This window comes from Bombina bombina, chromosome 3 (genome assembly GCF_027579735.1).
Source record: "Bombina bombina isolate aBomBom1 chromosome 3, aBomBom1.pri, whole genome shotgun sequence".
Classification (NCBI taxonomy): Eukaryota; Metazoa; Chordata; class Amphibia; order Anura; family Bombinatoridae; genus Bombina; species Bombina bombina.
In genome coordinates this window covers 1,160,772,912-1,160,793,628 of record NC_069501.1, presented here as the reverse complement: position 1 = coordinate 1,160,793,628, position 20,717 = coordinate 1,160,772,912, and the positions used below count along the sequence as shown (strand labels likewise).

The window sequence follows — 20,717 nt, the reverse complement described above, 5'->3', positions numbered from 1 at the left end:
GGAATCATTAATGCAACCTCAGAGCTCTAGTTAACTGTTATGCTCGAATAAAAATTTGCACTAAACACATCAAAATAAATTTAACAGTACAGTTACACTCACAATAACACTGTCTGATAAAAAAAATTGCATTAAAAAGGATAGATGTACATGTCTGAATATCTGTATGTATGTATCATTGAGCCAGCCTTCGAAACACGTAAGATGGACTGACATCATTAGACTATTGAATTTACCGGGTGATCCGTTTTTTTATCAAAAGCATATCACATATTGTTTTTCGGATGATCTGTATTGGAGCAGGCTAGATACCGGCTGTATCATAATGAGACTTGCTACAATTTCTGCATTTGGCTGAACAATGACCTCATATGTTATTGAGGTTGTGAAATGTGAGCAGGAAATATATTGATATTGCTTTGTTAATAAATATATCTTAACAATATTTCCCTATTGCAACATTTTTTGCTTTTTTCCATTTATATTCACAGGAGTGACTCGAAAGCCTACCATACTAAAGGAAGCCACGGAACCAGAGTATACAAACTGAGAAATCTATCAGCGTCGGATAGGAGCGCCTCCCTGCTACAGCGCATCATTCTTACCTCATTTGATTGAGGTAACACACTGTAAGTACGAATTCCAGAAGGTCTAGCCAGCCTCCTGATCCCACTAGTGGTTTTTCATCTTTTGTGCTCACCATATGAGATTCTGCTTTATATATATGGACTATATACAGATTTGATTGTTAACACATGTACACCCCCCACTGTTTCTTATGAATGTATATTTTATATCTATACAGATATTGCGCTTGTGAGCCTATTCACCTCTTTCTTACCATTTTTTCTGTTGTACTAAAAAAATTATTTTTGGTAGAAGCAGCATATTTCTGTTATTTTGGATCTCTGTGACCCAATATTTACTTATTTGTGCCATTTTGCTTCCCTTTTTGTACTATATATATATATAAACACACACATACATACTGTATATATATATATATATATATATATATATATATATATATATATATATATATATATATATATATATATATATATATATATGTATACAGAAGTATTTATATGTGTATATATGTATTTACAGACATATATGCACATATAAACACATAAATACATATGTACATATATGTATATATAAAGGCATATAATGTGTATTTACTGTAAATGTTACACATTCCAATGTTCTGCACAACGTAAAATATGTTCTATTTATTTTTAAATGTATATTTATATATATAACAAATGGTGTGTATGCACTCCCACTATCAGTGAACTGCCAGGGTGCTCTAAGAAAATGTAGCATTTGTAGCAATAAGCACTCACTGGTCTTCGGATATCTGACATTTCGGGACCAAACACTGTCCCTTCCTCTGACAATCAAACAGTGAACAAAAGCAGCCTTTTAACGGCTACTAGCACCCTCCCCCAAAAAGCAGCCAATCCAGGCCCTCCATTAGGCACACCCCTACATGAACCATCCCCTATTGGATAATCAAACCCCCAGTGTAATAAAACGTGAGTTACTGTGTAAATCATACATCAGATAAAACCATCCCACTTTACTAACAAAAGGGTCCTTGGTCTGAACAAACAGTGAGCTGGACTGGCTTGGTCTGAATAGCAAACAAATTGAGATGAAAAGAAAAGTTGAACCCGAACCTGAAAGGACATAAACAAAGCCAAATAGGAGCCGCACCCACAGTGGACCAATCAACACTCAAGACTGAACGTGACGTGTTCCACCCACACCACTGACCGATCGTTCAATCGCAAAAAGACAAAAGTACAAAACCTAGCACAGATCATAATTCACAGTGCCACAAACTAAAAGCTGTCATAGATTACATCCACCTATAAGATAATCCATGCAAACCTATAACCCACGATCTCATATACACACTCAGCCATAAGAGACTAGAGGGGGCGGGCCCAGCTGTCATGCTAATAACAATCTGATTAACAAAAAACATAGAGGAGCGGAGAGCCTTAAAGTCACTAGCCCAAGCATCACATGACATAATCAATGCATCCGAAATCCCCCAGAAATCGGTCACCCATATCAAAATCAATAGCGATTGCGTAAACACACGGTATAACAAGTTAACAAAGAATAGGACAGGGGGCGGACTTAGTCATCAATGCACACCATGCAAGTACCAATCAAAAAGCACTGCGGACTAAAAGGGGGGACAGGGACACAATTACAAACCGGCAAGACCGACCCATATTAGGTGGATACCACACACATCAGCTGATAACTGTCAACCAAACCGGAAAACATATACTCTACAACATCATCTGTATCTGCTGGTATTCCCATTACTCAGAAAATCACAATCACTAACTGATGGGGAAAAAATAGCCCTAATGTGTTCATTTACAAGATATCTAACATTCTCCATGGTTCACCATTGGAACCACTCAGACGCCCACAGCACCCTTTAACCGTACAGACAAAAGAAGACACTGTAAACTAACCATACTCAAACCACCCAACTCACATAGGTGGATCATACTGTACCAAGCCCGAGTTGTAGAGGGCGACCCCCAGCATTAAAATGTGAAAAGACCAACCCTGAAAAATTACCATCAAAGTGTAGATAACAAGCCATACAATAGAAAAATATAACAAATAAAAGTTGTATATAATAGGGACCAATAATGTGAGGTCAAAAAATCAATATCCATATGTGTATAAGACAAATAGACCCCTATCTATAGGACAAACAATCAGTGACAAAACCCCCACTGTCTTGACAAGTGGGGTACCTACATAACACATACACCTCCCTGATCGATTGCAGACAAAACCATACAAACAATCGAAAAATCATGCACCTCTAATGCTGCATCAATATAAAAAGAGATAAAAAATAAATCTTGCAGAGCAGACCAAGACACTTATCCCCCAATGAGTCCAGATCCAGGACCCTCAATTTGTTTGCTATTCAGACCAAGCCAGTCTGGCTCACTGTTTGTTCAGACCAAGGACCCTTTTGTTAGTAAAGAAAAAAGCCTAAACCTAAGCCCCAAATAGGTACTCACTGTTTCTGAAGTCCCACGGAGAAGGTCTTCTTCCAGACGGATCCATCATCTTCTATCTTCATCCGGATTAAAGGCGGCGCGGAGCGGAGGTGCGGAGCTATTTTGGATAACTTTTGTTTATTTTTTTCTGTAATTTTACTTCTTTTTATTTTTTGTAACTTTAGCTTGGGGGTTTGTATTTTTTAAACATAGACTGCCATCTGGGCAGGCTTATCGCCTAGTGTTATATATATATATGTGTGTATATATATATATATATATATATATATATATATATATCTGTATTTATCTAACCATATATATAATAGGTATAATTTTTATATTCAACTCGTAATCTGGCCCATAGTAAAATACAAGCAGCAGTGACATAAATATAATGATAATACAAATACATATTTTCTTTTTGTGTTTTTATGTCTCTTTAAGGTGCCCTTAACAATGAATAAGTAGTCATTGTAGAAGCAAAATGCAGTTGCACACAGCATCTTATAATATTTAGTTGTAAATGTGTACAACATATTTGCATCACACTCTTTATTGGAGTCATTTAGCCTTTTTATACATGTTTTAATATCCTACTTGTTCTGCCAAACACAAAGAAATGACATTTCTATAGGACAAATACAGTCAATATCTTGTGTTAAAGTACAGTAACCCAGGGGATTAAAACACATGATTTAAAATGTTTTGTTTTGGGTTTTTTGGGTATTTTTTATGAGTCATGACCCCTTCCCTCGCCCATAGCATACAGAATTGCCAGGCAACCCGTCAAAGCTACTAGAGTATTGTAAGAAAAGGAAAGGAGAGGCCATCAAAGCACACAAATAAAGGAAACCCTGTTATTATCATATAATACACAGCCTTAGAATTAAAACATAACTTTAAGGGATGCTGTACTGTAAAACCAGTTTTGCCAATTGCTTTTTATACCATCTGCAAAGTATTAAAGGGCCATTATAGTAATAAAATGACATGCTCTAATTCATTAGAGCATGTAATTCTTAAATTAGCAACCGCTAATCTAGTTAAACACATAGTCAAAATACCGCTCATCTAGGTTGCTGCTGATTGGGTCAGCTGCAGTTTCCACTTGCGACTTGAGCTCTTGACGGGCTCTTTAAAGAGACAATCTACTTGAACTTTTTAATTGTTTAAAAAGATAGATACTCCCCTTTATTAACCATTACCCAGTTTTGCATAACCAACACTGTTATATTAATACACTTTTTACCTCTGTAATTACCTTGTATCTAAGCCTCTGCAGACTGCCCCCTTATTTCAGTTCTTTTTACAGACTTGCATTTTAGCCAAACAGTGCTGATAGTTCCACGGGAGTGAGCATAATGTTATCTAAAATGGCAGACATGAACTAGCACTGTAAAACACTGTCAAAATGCAGTGAAATAAGAGGTGGCCTTCAACAATTTTGAAATCAGTTTGATCCTACCTAGGTTTAGCTTTAACAAAGAATAACAAGCAAACAAAGCAAATTTGATGATAAAAGAAAATTGGAAAGATGTTTAAAATTGTATGCCCTATCTGAAACATGAACGTTTAATTTTAACTTGACTCTTCCTTCAACTATGTTTTTAATCACTTTGCAGGAGTTAAACTCATAGAAGTGCAGGGTTGTTATTTTTGAAATGACATACTCTAACATATTAAAGCATGTCATTTTTCAACTAAAATGAGATTAATGTATGGGAAAATGTCTCTTCCGACTGTATTATTGTTATTTGTATGCTTGTATTACTTTTTATCTGCCATTTTGTGTTTTGATAGCTTCTGAAATTGCCACTTATCATTCATTAACCCTTTCCAGTCCTATTCATTTTCATTTAGTGTGCCAGCAGATCTTAATACATTTTAAGGGAAAAAAACACATACTTTTAGGTTTATTTTCATATAAACCTATTTTCTTGGTCTAGTTCTGATAGAACAGCTGCTGATCCATATATATATATATATATATATATATATATATATATATATATATATATATATATACAGTATATCCATCTCTCTCTCTCTCTCTCTCTACAGTATATATACAGACGTCTGAGGAAGGGGTGAATGCCCCGAAACGTCACTACAGAATAAAGTGTATTGTGGTTTAAATCCAGTGAGTGCATATGTTTGGTATTCTATTGAAAGTTTATGCACCCTGGTCCTGGGATTTTTTGGCGAGTGGGAGTGCGCTACTCTACATATATATATATAATACAATCCAAGTTTATAAATATATATATATCTATAAATATGTTTGTAATGCAAATTGCAATCCAAGTTTAGTGCGCAGGAGTCTCAGCTCCTATCTTGTGTGGGTGGCCTCCAGGAAACTCAGCTCCCGCCTCCCTCCCTCCCCTTGTGCTGCAGGCTGTACACTACAGGGCCGCAAGCAGAAGACTGAGCATGGGACATACATCATTCTCCCGTCCCCTATCACTAAGGCTCTAATTTTGAGTGGCTGCCGTTTATGTGCGAGCGATATGTGCTGAAAGCAGCCGATCGCTCTGTGGCCACACTCCGGTCTGAAAAAGTCATGTCGGAATATATCCGACATTGGACCGCAATTGGTAAAACCCTTTGTTGGATATATTCCGACATACGACCGGAAAGGGTTAATGCACCCCAAATACAAAACACATTCTGCGACAGTCGTACATGTAGGAAACATGTCAGTACTCACCAGCAATTACCTTATTCAACATTGTATGTTGCACATGCTCAGAGTACTGCCATATATTAAAGGGACAGGAAACCCCAAAATATTCTTTCATGAGTTGGATAGAACATACAATTTTAAACAGCTTTCCAATTTACTTCTATTATCAAATTTGCTTCATTCTCTTGTTATCCTTTGCTGAAGGAACAGCATTGCACTACTGGCAGCTAACTGAACACATCTAGTAAGCCATGTTTTCCGGATTACCTTGGATGAGAGCAGGTAAAATAACCGTGTTTACAAATCAGCTGATTAATTCACCTGTGCTCCAGTTCAGATATCCATAAGATGTGGCCTGTTATGGAGGCCTGAGAACAGGTTTAAAAACCAGTGCACTAGTGTAGGGTATGTATGTATTATTTTTCAACAAGGGATACCAAGAGAACGAAGCACATTTGAAAATAGAAGTCAATTTTAAAGTGCCCATAAATTATATTTTGACTTTCCTATACCTTTACAGGCAGGCAGTCTCATATTTTCTGTTCATTAATATAAATAATAATTAAAATAAATGCAACGTGTTTTAGTTAAAATTATGGAATACTCATAAAATACAAAATGTATAGCTAATGCTAGGCAAATTTTGTGAGGAAGCACACAGCATTCATTGCTTTTAAAAGTACGTTTTTAATAACCTTACTCCTACCTATAAAGGAATATACAATTTATAAGATAATTGCATAAGGACTCTTTTCTGTTTATATTTTAAATATGAATAAATGATCATAAGTTTATTTGGCTTAGCCATTAAAAAAATAATACATTCGTATGCTAATATTGGGAAATCCATTGTTTTGATAGCATTTGATAATTTTCTTCTGGGAGAAAATTTAACTTTATAGGGAAATTTAAACAGTAAAATGCTAAACATAATGAGGTATTAAGAGCAAAGACTACATCGAGAATAGGATGTAGATATATCTTTTAAAATGATGGAGTTGATTCCAATCCTTAAAAAAAAAACAAAAAAAACGTATCTAATGAATTTCTACAGAAACATTTACTACAGAAATCTGTGGGTATTTTTTGTTGATAAATCACTGGAATTGACTCCTATATTAGCAGTTTAAATATTAAAGATAAAAGTGTGACGTTAAGTTTTTATAAAGCAATGAGTGGCGCTATGTTGAAACCTACTTTTTCCAGTTATCTATCTTTCTGATGACAATTAGAGACAGTTATTAAACAGGTAATAAATGATAGTGTGCAAACAAGGCTTGCACATTCTTTATTATTGTCTATTTTTAACTGTCCTTAATAAAATAGACAGATAAGTGGAACACCTAGGTTCAAACATGACAGAGGAACTTCTTCTACAAACATCCACTTCATCTAGTGACAGTTTTTCACAGGAGGCAGAGTTTTTCCCTGCCGGTCTAAGACTTGCGGAGTAGTGTTTTTACTATTCCCTATCCGTATCCATCCGGACTTGTGGCTTACTCTATACAGTTTATGTGAACTGCTTTATATTAAGACTCCTCATATGTGATAAAAATACTGTGCATTTGATGTTTTATACCTTTTTGATAATTTTAATAAATTGTATACTTTCAACTTATTCCATGGATGACCGTTTACCCACCAGTATAAAAGAGGGTGTGCACATGAAATAGAGTTGATCTTAGCTCTATTAAAAGTGAGTAGTGAATCTTTACAATGACATATTACAGCATTGTATTTACAATATTATGCTATGTTATATCCTTCTTCTTTTTGAGGGACATCTGGAAATATCACTCCATATTAATATCTCTAGATTGGATGAAAACACCTTGAAGCTCTTAAAGGCACAATCCTAAACTGTCTAAGATTGAACATATCCTTTTTTCTATTTCATTTTTCTTTTTTGTTTTTCTATTTCACCAATATCACATTTATTGTCACTTATTTGTTGTATTGTGATTGATTATATATTTATTTCATGGCATAGAAGCACAGTTGAATTGAGAAAAAGGACAGTTTTTATTTTTAAAGTAATGAGAAATTAAACAGTATAGCAACATGTCAGTAGTAAAGCTATGCTATTGCAAGGCAAACCACAGTTTTTTGTTTTATTTTATAATTCCTACCTTAACAGTTTAAAATATATACTTATATCTGGCCAGATTATAAGTAGCGCACTAATAGTTACGTGCGAGCAATATTATGTTTGTCTCAGCTGTTTGCGCATGTCTGATGTAGCGCTCTTACAAGTTGAAAGTAAATGCGATTGCTTGCGAATAATTGAATTTAACGCACGTTGGAGCTCGGAGCTATGGTTAACTGTTGCACAAAACAAAAAAAAGAGTCACAAATCACATCAAAAATACATTAGAGATTACAGTTACAATCATAATAAGACGATCTAATAAAACATTATTTAAAAAAAAAGGATTGCACAAGAAAGTTATAAGGCTCAAAGATGTGAGGTCTTAGGCAGGCAAAGGGCTTTAAAGGGACAGTCAAGTCCAAAAAAAAGTTCATGATTTAAATAGGAAATGCAATTTTAAACAACTTTCCAATTTACTTTTAGCACCAATGTTGCTTTGTTCTCTTGGTATTCTTAGTTGAAAGCTAAACCTAGGAGGTTTATATGCTAATTTATTAGACCTTGAAGACTGCCTCTAATCTTAATGCATTTTGACCACTAGAGGGCATTAGTTCATGTGTTTCAAATAGATAACATTGAGCTCATGCATGTGAAGTTACCCTGAAGTGAGTACTGATTGGCTAAAATGCAAGTCTGTCAAAAGAACTGAAATAAGGGGGCAGTCTGTAGAGGCTTAGATACAAGGTAATTACAGAGGTAACAAGTGTATTTCTATAACAGTGTTGGTTATGCAAAGCTGGGGAATGGGTAATAAAGGGATTATCTTTCTTTTTAAACAACAAAAATTGTGGTGTTGACTCTCCCTTTAACCCTTTAACTCTGAGATACATTCATATACATTTCTAAATATGTATGTGTATGTATATATATATATATAAATATATATATATGTGTGTGTGTGTGTGAGTACAGATATATTAATGTGTTTAAATGTGTATATATGTATTTAGAGACATTTAAACACATAAATACATATGTATACACACACACACACACACACACACACACACACACACATATATATATATATATATATATATATATATATAAATAAGTATATATATATGTGTGTGTGTATATATATATATATATATATATATATACAGTATATAAGTGCATTGGAGCCCTTTGTAGTCAGGTAGATGAAAACATGAAAAAGCATATTTATGCAATATCCATATTTAATAATGGTTTTAACTATGTATTTACTGTAAATATTTCACATTCCAATGTTCTGCACATAGCAAAATATGTTCTAAGTATTTTTAAATAGATATTCCTATACATATCTGTATATATCTATACCTATATATAATTATATATATATATATATATATATATATATATATATATATATATATATATATATATATATATGTGTATATATATATATATATATATAGATATAGGTATATATTGCGCCAAAATACCACCAGATATATGTAGAAATATGTATGTATAAATAAATATAACACATTCTACTATTTGAAGAACATTGGAATGTGAAATATTAATATTTTCATGTCGGGTTAGTGCACTTGAGAATATGTAATTGGGTTTGCTCGTGAGTAGGATGTTAGTTTTTTTCCGGTTTAATCGCTCCGTTGAAGTCTCTGGGGGAATACGTTAACATAGTAGCAACTTTTTGAGCACATTGGATTAACGCGCAAGAGAAAACTTTTTACTTTGAATTTACAGTCCTCTCCTAATTTGGATCATTGTTGCATTTTTCATTTCATCCACACATATCGGCAAGCTTCCTTTTTTCTTTTGCTGCGTGCCGTATAGCATGGCTAACATCACTGAAAGAAACAAAATATCTTTGAACAGAGGCAGCTGGCGCTGAGTAGTAAAAGAAGATGAATAAAGTAAAATAATAAGGACATAGGGTATATTAGCTAATAGATGATGAATTCATCTCTATATTAATTTTTATAATGATTTCAAATCTGTTCACATGATGTTACATTTACTATCACTTTAAATTACAGTTAATAGGGACAATAAAATAATGAAAGTTTACTGCAAACTATAATTAAATATTTTATATTAAAATACCATACTATACCTTTATTATACAGTAGTGCAATATTTAGCCTTTTTTTATTGATATTGCACATCTGAACTGTTAAATATGTCCCTTAAATCTTGGCTTAATACTGACTCTTAAATTTTGGAGAAGTGCACTCTAAAAGCATAGAGTTTTCTAAATGAAAAAAAACAGCTGGCCACAAAGCCAAATCATCAGACAAAGCAATCTGCTACCTGTACTGGTTAAGTGATACATACACTACTGAACTTATCAATAAATTAAAGGGGCATTCAAGTTGTATTTACCTTTTTCTTGTGGCAATTGACTGTATCATCCAGAGACTGATAATTTGTTTTCATGCAAAAATATATTTAACATAATAGTTTTTTATTTTCTTCTTAGCTTAATTAACCCCTTAATGACCACAATGTACCCTGTATGTCACTAGTCGTTAAGGGTTTTTTCAGGACATAATAGCACAAGTCTAGCAAGAACACGCTATTAATGCCCTCCCTCCAGCAGGCTTTGTGGAATAGAGCAGTCTCAACGCTGGTGGCAAGACCACGCTATAAAACAATCAAGTCCCAAAAAAAGGCCAGCGACATACAGGGTACGTCGCTGGTCCTTAAGGGGTTAAATATAATTCAGTTTAATATCTGTTTATGTATTATGCATCTGACAAATAAAACATGTCAAGGACAGTCAACTGTTCTAAAGCTGGGATGGTGAACAACAGTCAAAAACAAAAACAATGTTGACATCATACTGCCAGCCCTAGCACTACATTGCCTGAGATATAAATATTAAGAAAATTATCAAAAAGTTATGTTTGTGATCTTGCAGAGGTTCCTGAAAAGGGGTTTAACATAGCTTATATTGCAATTCTTGTGTTCTATATGAAAAGTCAGTATCTGACCCTACACTATGGAAAATAAGTTTTGAAGGTAGAGGTAGGGATGGGTCGCACCACTACAGAAAATGGGAAATTAGAAGGGGGTGCCTACATAATGATTGCAGGGATGGGGGTCCCTACACTACAGAAAACAAATGTATAAATAAATACAATTAAAATAAAAATGCCTATAAGCTATCTACTGGTAGACAGCTGCCAGTACCTAAGATGGCTGCTACTAATAGTAGAGGGAAGGGTTAGAGAGCTGTTTGGGGGGATCAGGGAGGTGTGAGGGTTGAGGAGGGATCTCTATACTGCAGGAAAAATGTATATATATTTATAAATAATTATAAATATATATAGATCCACAAAACTTCAAAGATTGCGACAGCACTGTTTCAGTAAAATATCCTTATTTTATTGAAGCAACATGGGGATAAAACAGCAATATTTCGAGTCACGTGGACCCTTAGTCACGCTACAGACAATAGCGATCCACCTCCTTTTATATCACCTGTATGTAAATTACCTTTAATTACATTTAATTAACCCTTTGGATATTCATACCTGAATTTGGAGTAACAATACCCCCTACTGGTCAGGTTTTATAAAGGTTGTTAAATTCTTCTTTTTTCCTTTTTCTTTTAACTATCATGATATTCCTATGATCTATTGGAAGATGGATAACAATTAGATTACAATTACATATAATACAATCATAAACCCATTTTATAAAAACAAATGAAGATCGTAATCTTTGTTTAAACCTATCGGATATAGAGTTTTTAAGTGTTGTATCCACCATACTTCCCTTTTCTATATTACCTCCTCTTTTCTGTTTGGGAATGTGGTCTATCACCTGAAATCTCAGTTTGCTAACTGTATGACCTGCTAATATAAAATGTGTTGAGACTGGAAGGGTGAGAAACATGCAAGATAAATATTTGCAAGAGATTAGGATTAAACAAATGGCAAAGAAATGTAAAGATAGAGGTTATCCTCAAACTATCATCTCTTACTGTGAACAGATAGTTAAAACCGAATCAGCCACAACTCCCTTGGAGAAACTTAGGGATAAAAAACATAAAGACAAGAAACAACTTATTTTTTTCATCTGAATATAACCAACATAGTGATAGTATTTCAAACATCTTAAAGAAACATTGGTACCTATTGAACAAGTCAAACCCCCATATAGTAGAATTTAGTAAACCACCCATTAACTCTTCTAAAAGAGTAAAAAATATCAGAGATATGGTGGTTAAGGCTGATCTTGGTACTAACAAAAGTAAAACAATAAACTACTTGACGACTGCTAATAAAGGGTCATATCCTTGCTTAAACTGTGCACAATGTAATTCAATGATTAAAAGCAAGCATATTGCACAGATTAATGATAGAAAGCAGCGAGAGATTAAAGGCTTTTATACCTGTGACACAGACTATGTTGTGTATATTCTAAAATGCCCATGTGGGCGGGGCTATGTAGGAGAAACAATTAACCCTATAAAAGACAGAATAAGTGCCCATAAATCTTATATTAGATGCAAGGATATGTCCCTTCCAGTCTCAACACATTTTTTATTAGCAGGTCATACAGTTAACCAACTGAGATTTCAGGTGATAGACCACATTCCCAAACAGAGAAGAGGAGGTAATAGAGAATTAATCCTCAAGAAAAGGGAAGTATGGTGGATACAACACTTAAAAACCCTATATCCGATAGGTTTAAACAAAGATTACGATCTTCATTTGTTTTTATAAAATGGTTTTATGACTGTATTGTATTATATGTAATTGTAATCTAATTGTTATCCATCCGCCAATAGATCATAGGAAGATCATGATAGGTAAAAGAAAAAGGAAAAAAGAAGAATTTAACAACCTTTATAAAACCTTACCAGTAGGGGGTATTGTTACTCCAAATTCAGATTTGAATACCCAAAGGGTTAATTAAAAGTAATTAAAGGTAATTTACATACAGGTGATATAAAAGGAGGTGGATAGCTATTGTCTGTAGCATGACTAAGGGCCCACATGCTATTTTATCCCCATGTTGCTTCAATAAAATAAAGATTTTTTACTGAAACAGTGCTGTCACAATCTTTGAAGTTTTGTGGATCTATATTTTGAGAGGTTGGCAGGCCTCTCCAGCATACGTGCACTCTGTTACTTTGGAAATACTTGTCTTTGCACTTGGAAGTATAAAAATTAAGGTGCTGGACTTACCTTGTCTGTTGGATATATATATATATATATATATATATAAATATATATATATATATATATATATATATATATATATATATATATATATATATAAAATAAAAAGCTCTACACTGCATACTGGCAGACTGCCTAAGAATACTAAAGATGGTGGTGAGGAGTGTGGGTGTGGGGGCGAGCTGTTTGGGACGGCTCAGGTAGGGATCAGGGAGGTGGGAGGTGTCAAGTGGAAGGGTAATCCCTACACTACAATACTATTACCTTTACCAGCTAACTAATCAAACCCTTCACTAACATGCATTTCAGAGATGTGGTGCACAGCTGCAATTAGAAGCCTTCTAGTTACCAAAAAGCCATGGATCATAGAGAAGCTTTAACAACCATTTGTGTTATGACTGCACAAGTGGTATGTAAAAATTTCAGTGAGAAACCCAGTTTGTGGAAATGTTAATGATTTATATATGATACTTATATATGATTGCATTTAGCGGCACAATGGTGACATGATCTACTGCTTGCTACCATTTTGGACCTTTCGTTATTTTTTAACTATATGCATTAGCTTTTAAAGGAACATGAAACCCAAAAATATTCTTTCATTATTTAGATAAAGCATGTATTTTTAAGCAACTTTCCAATTCATTTATATTATCAATTTTGCTTAATTCGTTGTTGACGGAGTAACAATGCACTACTGGGAGCTAACTGAACACATTTGGGGAACCAATTACAAGAGGCATTTATGTGCAGTCAGCAATTGAGCCTACCTAGGTATGCTTTTTTAACTAAGGATACCAAGAGAACTAAGCAAATTGGATAATAGAAATAAAATTGAAAGTTGCTTAAAATCACATGTTCTGTCTGAATCACAAAATATTTTTTGGGGGGTTTCATGTCCCTTTAAGTCCATCTTTGTAACCGAATGCAGAATGTTGGAACATTCACTGTCCCTTTAAGATTGAATGGAGTGATTATTTATAAAAGTGATGTAACATTTTAAAATAGAGGCCTTATTAATGCTGCTTGCCAAGAGAAAACATTCTTAAAAAAACACTATAAAAGCTATGTAAATCCACCTTCGTGAGTCAAAACAATTTCTGGCACAAATAAAGAACTTCTACTAATCTGGATGAACTGAAGCATAAACCTTCAGCTGTAAATATATAGTTAAAAGAACATACTAACAAAATATATTATGTTATCATTATCTAATTCAATAACAAACTATCATATTATACTTCTTCATAGATAAAGGTTGTGAAATGAGAATGGAGTAAATTTAAACTGCAATACAAAGTTAGGTGTTATACAGAAGAGATCAGTGAGAAGATTGGTTGGAATTGGTACTCGACAAAAGAAGACACACTTGAAAACCTTAGTGTGTCCGCACACCTTCAGGGCCTCCGAATCAGCATCTGCTGTTGGAATTTAAGATTGCACGGGCAATCACATGTGCTACCCCGCCCCCTGTTTGCATGCAACCAACTGTGCACAAGCAGGGATTCTGGATGAACAAGTCCAGGCTGTCTGATGTTCTTAACATCTGCAGTTGCTGACACAGTAAGTAAAAAACAGTGGTTGTATTAGTGTTTAACATCATTGCAGGGGATATTTAGCCGCAAACCTTGTATATGGCCTGTCAGCCAATCAGGAATTGTAGTCGCACAAACCTGCCAATCCCTGGATGGGACATGCTTGAGAAATACAATGCTTCCAGTCCCCAAACCTGATGTAACCTATGTGTTTAACCATTTTGGTGGGGTTAAACATACTTTTTTGGGTTAGTGATGCCAAACGGACAGAATGTATTTTTTGCATTACACAGTCCCTTTTAATTGACATGGAAGTAAAAATTAAACTTTATAGAATATATGTATAACCTTGTTACAAACATTATTGCAAACGTGCAAATTCCTAAGCTTACCTAAATATGCTCTCTCATAGAAACGAGCTTGGCTTTAAAAGGACATGAATCTCAAAGTGAAAATGTCATGATTCAGACACAGCAATTTTACGAGATCTTCATGTTACTTGTAATGTAATTTTATTTCTTACTATTCTTTGTTGAAAAGCATACCTAGGTAGGCTCAGGAGCAACAATGCACTACTGGGAATTCACTGCTGATTAGTGGCAATGCACATATCTGTCTCTGGCCATTGAGTTCCCAGTAGTTCACTGTGGCCCCTGAGCTGACTATAACTATGTGTCTAATACCTTCTGCTTAAACACATAGTTAAATGTAAACAATACTGCAATAATAAAATGTTATAATACATTGGAGTATTTTCATTTTGCACTGTTATGTCCCTTTAAGAAAGGATTCCAAGAGAGAGAGGTACAATTTATAAAAGGCATAAATTAGAACGTTTATTTCAAATTGTATGCTCTAAACTATGAGTTTAAATTTGACTTCCATGTTTCTTTAAAACAACAACAAAAGTTTTAAAAGTTTTAACAATGTTACCAGACTGTGTATATGTCCTATGCATTAGATTATACGCATACACTATATTTCTGTCCTGCATTAATCTGCACCTGCCTTATCAGTATCTCCTGGGAAAAAGACATTGGAACAGATATGTGGGGATATGTCATAACCCAGCTGTGGATAAATTGCCCATTTTGTAAATAAATTCCAACAGAAATCCCACATCTGAAATATTGTTTTATATCCTGTACTGCAATGTATTTCTTAAAGACCCTAGTAAATATATAGTAAATCAGTTGCAATACACAATGTGGTCATATACAATTAAAAAAACAGTGCATCAATATCACTGAACTGATAAGAATTCTTGCTTAACATTGCACACGTTATTACCATTTCTAATTATGAACTGTTTCAGGCTGTGACATTGATATGTGCTATTTTTAGCCTTTGTATAAGCAACAAAGTGTGTTGTCAAAAAAATGCAGTGACTGTAACATCTTTATAAAACTTACAATCTTCATAATGTTCTGTCTGAATGACTCAGAGATGCATCTGATCATTATAGTTCCTGGCAAGTTTAACCCCATCACATTTTTTTTTTGGCCAGTTTCTGTTTCTGTTTTCAAACTTCAGTATGCTTTTTATTTGTCTCACAATTATAAAAAAAAAAAAAAAAAACCTCTGGCTGCTTTGCATTACATACCTCTATGAGTTAATAATAATAAAACCAAACCTATTCCAGAAATTGCCACATATTGTATATTATTGGGAAGCAGATGATACATCTATATATAATAAATTCTTGCATCAAAATGTGTGTACTTTTTGTGAAACAAAAAAAGGTTTAATATACTTCATGATTAAAGTACTAAATTCCTTTAGCTAAAAACAAGAATGAAACTTCTGCATTGGAACACATGGCATGCAACTCACAGGCAACAGCTATATATATATATATTTAAAATTACTTACCATCTCGCTTTAGATTTGGGGATCTCACAGTTTTTATAGATCCACTCGTTTTAGCAATGCAAAAGTTTGCAAAGATTATGGTGAAAAGCAAATTCAACTGCATTGGGATGTCTTGTACTGCACTGTATATCTCCAGCAGTAAAAAAAAAGGGACTGCTCTTTGTGTAAATCTCTCCTGGTTTAACCTTTACAATGAAATCTGAGCAGTTAAAACTATCTTTTTTTCCTCCTTTCAAATGTCTTAAATCCAGTAAAATTGACAAATGTAACAGGTTGATAATGCAGCAGTTATCTTTTGCCAGCTACAACCATGAACACGTCAGGACTCTTCTGGAGAAATCCTAAGTGCTTTAGTATTGCCAAGCTAGCACAAAGCCCTCCTTGCTGCCGTGTGCCTGCTATACTTTAATGGAGGAAACTGTGTATCAGGACTTTTTTGCAGCTGGTAGCTACAGTTTCCAATGCTCCCCCTGTAAAACGTGCATTTCTGCAGAAACAGCACATAGCTGGATTCAGTGTGTTCCCTAAATGCTCCAGATGAGGATAGACTATGGAATGAGCCTTGTAGGAAACAGTTTTCTTTACTGCAGAGTGAACAACAGGAAAAAAGCCAGGGTTTGACATAGCTACAGGGAATCATTGCCTTCCCACAACTAAAATTTCAAAAACCAATTCAAGGTTACAAAGGAAAGAATTTTCCTGTACCACACACAATTTGCTCTTAGCACACAGACAACTATAAACTCATAGCAATGAAACAATATTCATATACAGCTCTCTATTTGGATATATATTTTTTTACACTTAATCCATTAGCTGCCAGATAGAGCTGCAACAAGTTTATAACAGGCAAAGGGTTAAGGAAGGTGTGATGTGGTAAAATTGTATTTCTTCTGTTCATCTGTAGAATATAGTTAGATTTCTTGTTGTAGAATGGCACCTAATTTGTTCCAAGCGCTAAATGAAATACAAATTTCATAAAATACCATACTGTACAGAATAATTCATGAAAAATGTCAAAATATGTTTATAGTAACAACAATGTCAGTTACATGAATTGTAAGAGGTACTGCATCAAGCTTTTAATTATTAAATCACAGTATCTTTATATTTTAAGTTTTAAAAATGTGTATGTATAATTTAAACAGGATGTGCTAATGATTAATGGGAAAATTAAGAAACAAATTAAATGGTGTAGTAGTTTTTTGAAACATTAATAGACATGAAGAACATACTTAGCTTTTAGTAAAATAAGATTTAGGTTATATAAAATAGAAACCTGATATTTGACACACTCTTTTTTTGCCTCTGTATGGAATGCACATTTAAGTTTGAAGTTGAAAAGTAACATAGTACACTAATACATTAATATTTATAGAGAACAGGACAGATTAAATCCAGATTTTTTTTTTTTCAGACTGTTGCAAAACACGTGGTCTATTACTTTGCCTTATCTAGAGTGCCTGTCTGCCAGTATCTTAGTCATTATGCATGTACTTTTTTCTATAGAGCAATTTCCTAGTCTACAGCATCCCCAAGACTGTTGGTACAATGCAGAATAAACAATATATTTAAAAGTCATATACATGTTGTGTACAGCAGACTGTAATTACTGTGCCTGTGTATTAAAGGGAAAATAAATTAAAGGGATATTGAACCAAAAAGAAATTCTTTCATGATTTAGATAGAGCATGCAATTTTCTTCGTTCAATTAGTATCTTTATTTGAAAAAGCTGGGATGTAAGCTTAGGAGCCAGACCATTTTTGGCTGATTGGTGGCTACAACTGAATCATGAAAGAATAAAATTGGGTTTCATATTGCTTTAACTGAGAAATACTTAAAGGGACTTAAAGGTAAATTAATATTATGTGGTTTGGACTGAGTATGACATTTTACATTCATTTACATTGTCAAATGAATTGTGCTCTCTTGGTATATATTGTTGAAGAGCAAATGTACATATACTTAGCAGCAGCAATGCACTATTGAGCGCTAGCTTTTGATTGGTGGGTACATATATTTGTCACCAGATGTGTACAACTAGAGCTTAGTAGTACTCTGGAGCTGCCTTTTACTATGTATGTAATCAATTTGCATTGGTTAAACAAATTGTTATATGCAAAAAAAAAAAAAAAAAAAAGTGTTTAATAATAAAATGCTGCAATATATTGGATCGTTTTCATTTTTTACATTTATTTCACTTTAATTAAAAACAAAATCACAATAATCTTCTTATTTATTGTTATTACATTTTGGAAATCCAGTTGCCCATAGAGAGTCTGCAAAGCATCCTTTAGCTTTAAGAACTCTGTCCCTGACACATTTTCCCAGTTACTGCTGCATAGTCAAGGGGTTGTCCCACAATCGTAAAACACCACAAAAGGTAAACTATATATGCATAGATACCAGGGGTCATTTCCAGTGGCAAGGCAAGGGAACAGAGTACCTGCACTATTTTATTAAGGTTCAACTAAGTTCCCCTGGAAGGAGAACAGAAACACTTAAGTAAACACTGCTGCTGTTGGTGGGAGGAGCTTAAGCACAGTCTGGTTAGATGGATAGTGAGATCCTCTAGTAATGGGCAGTAACACTTCCTATAATACACTAAATGCAAGCCTTTACTAGTACATCTAAGAGAAGCTGAAATAAGGATATACATTAGCACTCTAATCCCTCAGGAATAATAGTGTATGGTTATGTCAACTAAAAATAAAAAATACACTTTATTGATCATTAGAAATGGGTTACTTTAAAAAAGGATACTAGATGGACTGGCTAATAAACAAAGGTAGGCCCTAGTAAAAATTAAACCAGGGAACACTAATAATCACAATGGTAGTCTGGGTCCAATATATTCAGTATCTATATGGGATTGTTTGGAATTATGTATGGTGTTGTATTAATGTAACTGCTAATATAGAGTCACCAGTAATCTTATCTAACTGACATAAGCAGGCTCTCATGTTAATGATGGTATCGTGTGGCATTAGTTAAGCTAGTATGTACTTAGTGGTCAGCGATTATGTAATATTGGTGCTTAGGTGCAAACTCAAACAGTATCGATTGCTCTGTGAAGAGTGTAAGAGGCAGCTAATACAATATAGAGTTTTTTTTTTTTAAATTAACAACATATCCCCATTACAATAGCCAAAATGGAGTGCCAGTGATGCATGCTAAATTACACTACCGCTCATATAAGCATATGATAGGAGCTACGACCAACCACTTGTAAGAACCACCAGTGATAAATTGTTATAGTTCCCTAATGAAATACATTTTAATAATAGTCAGTGTCATTTTTATGTATAGTAACTATCATTGGAGTTTGTGTCAGTAGTAGCAACATGCGGTTACAAGTGTAATCGCCCACTTATATTAAACACCAATATTGTGCAGTTATAGTTCACTACTAAAGTGCACTTTGATAATAGGCAGGAAGTATCATATTGATATATAGATGCTATTATTGGGATTTGTATCAATAGTAGCAAACCGTGGTTACAAATTTAATCGCCCACTTGTCTTAAACACTATTATTGAGTCATTGTAGTTCACTACTCAAATGTTATATAATGGTAATAGAAAGGTATCATATTAGTATATAGATACTATTAATATAATTCAGATTATTATAGCCTATGGTGAATAAATAATCTTGATTTTATTAAAGACAGGAGGCTAATATTTTGCATCAAACCTTTACTGAATCCAAACAGCAGCAAAGAAAACATACAGAGAAAAAAATAACATAGTAACAAGACTGCACCAATCAGCACACAGCATCCTAATAAATTGTAATTAACAAGTCCAGCACTTCCTCTTTTCTTTGATCCTAAGACAGCGGAACCAGTCATGAAGAAAACAAACTCCAAAATATCCATCCTAGACCAAAATGGAGCAGCGATACCCAGAAACGGAGAAACAACAGATGACCCTGTCCGTAGATAAGGGAGAACATAAAATCCACAGAGTCGGGGGGCGGAGCCAGTGCTCAAACGAGATGGCTGCACCACCGTGAGCTCCGTGTTTCCAGTGGGGGCCAAGCCGACTACACAGAGTATTGAGCTGAGCATAAACAGGTCAGAGGGAGCTCAAAACCGTGTGTGATCGAGTCGGTGCTATCAGATGAGTTCCGGAGCGGATGGTAGTAGCTGTTAGGCGCATCTTACATAGTAGCCGTTAGGAGGCCGCAGCCTTACTCAATTGAACTGGGTATGTGAGAGGAAGAAGGCTGTCCTGCAAGCTAAGCCCAGAAGTATGGTGGTTAACTAGGCAGA

The 20,717-nt window shown here is 34.3% G+C and overlaps 1 protein-coding gene across 1 annotated transcript in view; it reads right to left on the bottom strand.

The window, feature by feature from the left end:
* The window catches only part of PDGFD (platelet derived growth factor D), a 584,798-nt gene extending 567,761 nt beyond the window's left edge, over positions 1-17,037 (bottom strand). Inside the window, exon 1 of the mRNA XM_053708574.1 lies at positions 16,440-17,037. Coding sequence (XP_053564549.1) covers positions 16,440-16,542 — 103 coding nt within the window. The 5' untranslated portion in view covers positions 16,543-17,037. The remainder of the gene's footprint in view (positions 1-16,439) is intronic.
* Positions 17,038-20,717: the final 3,680 nt, after the last annotated feature.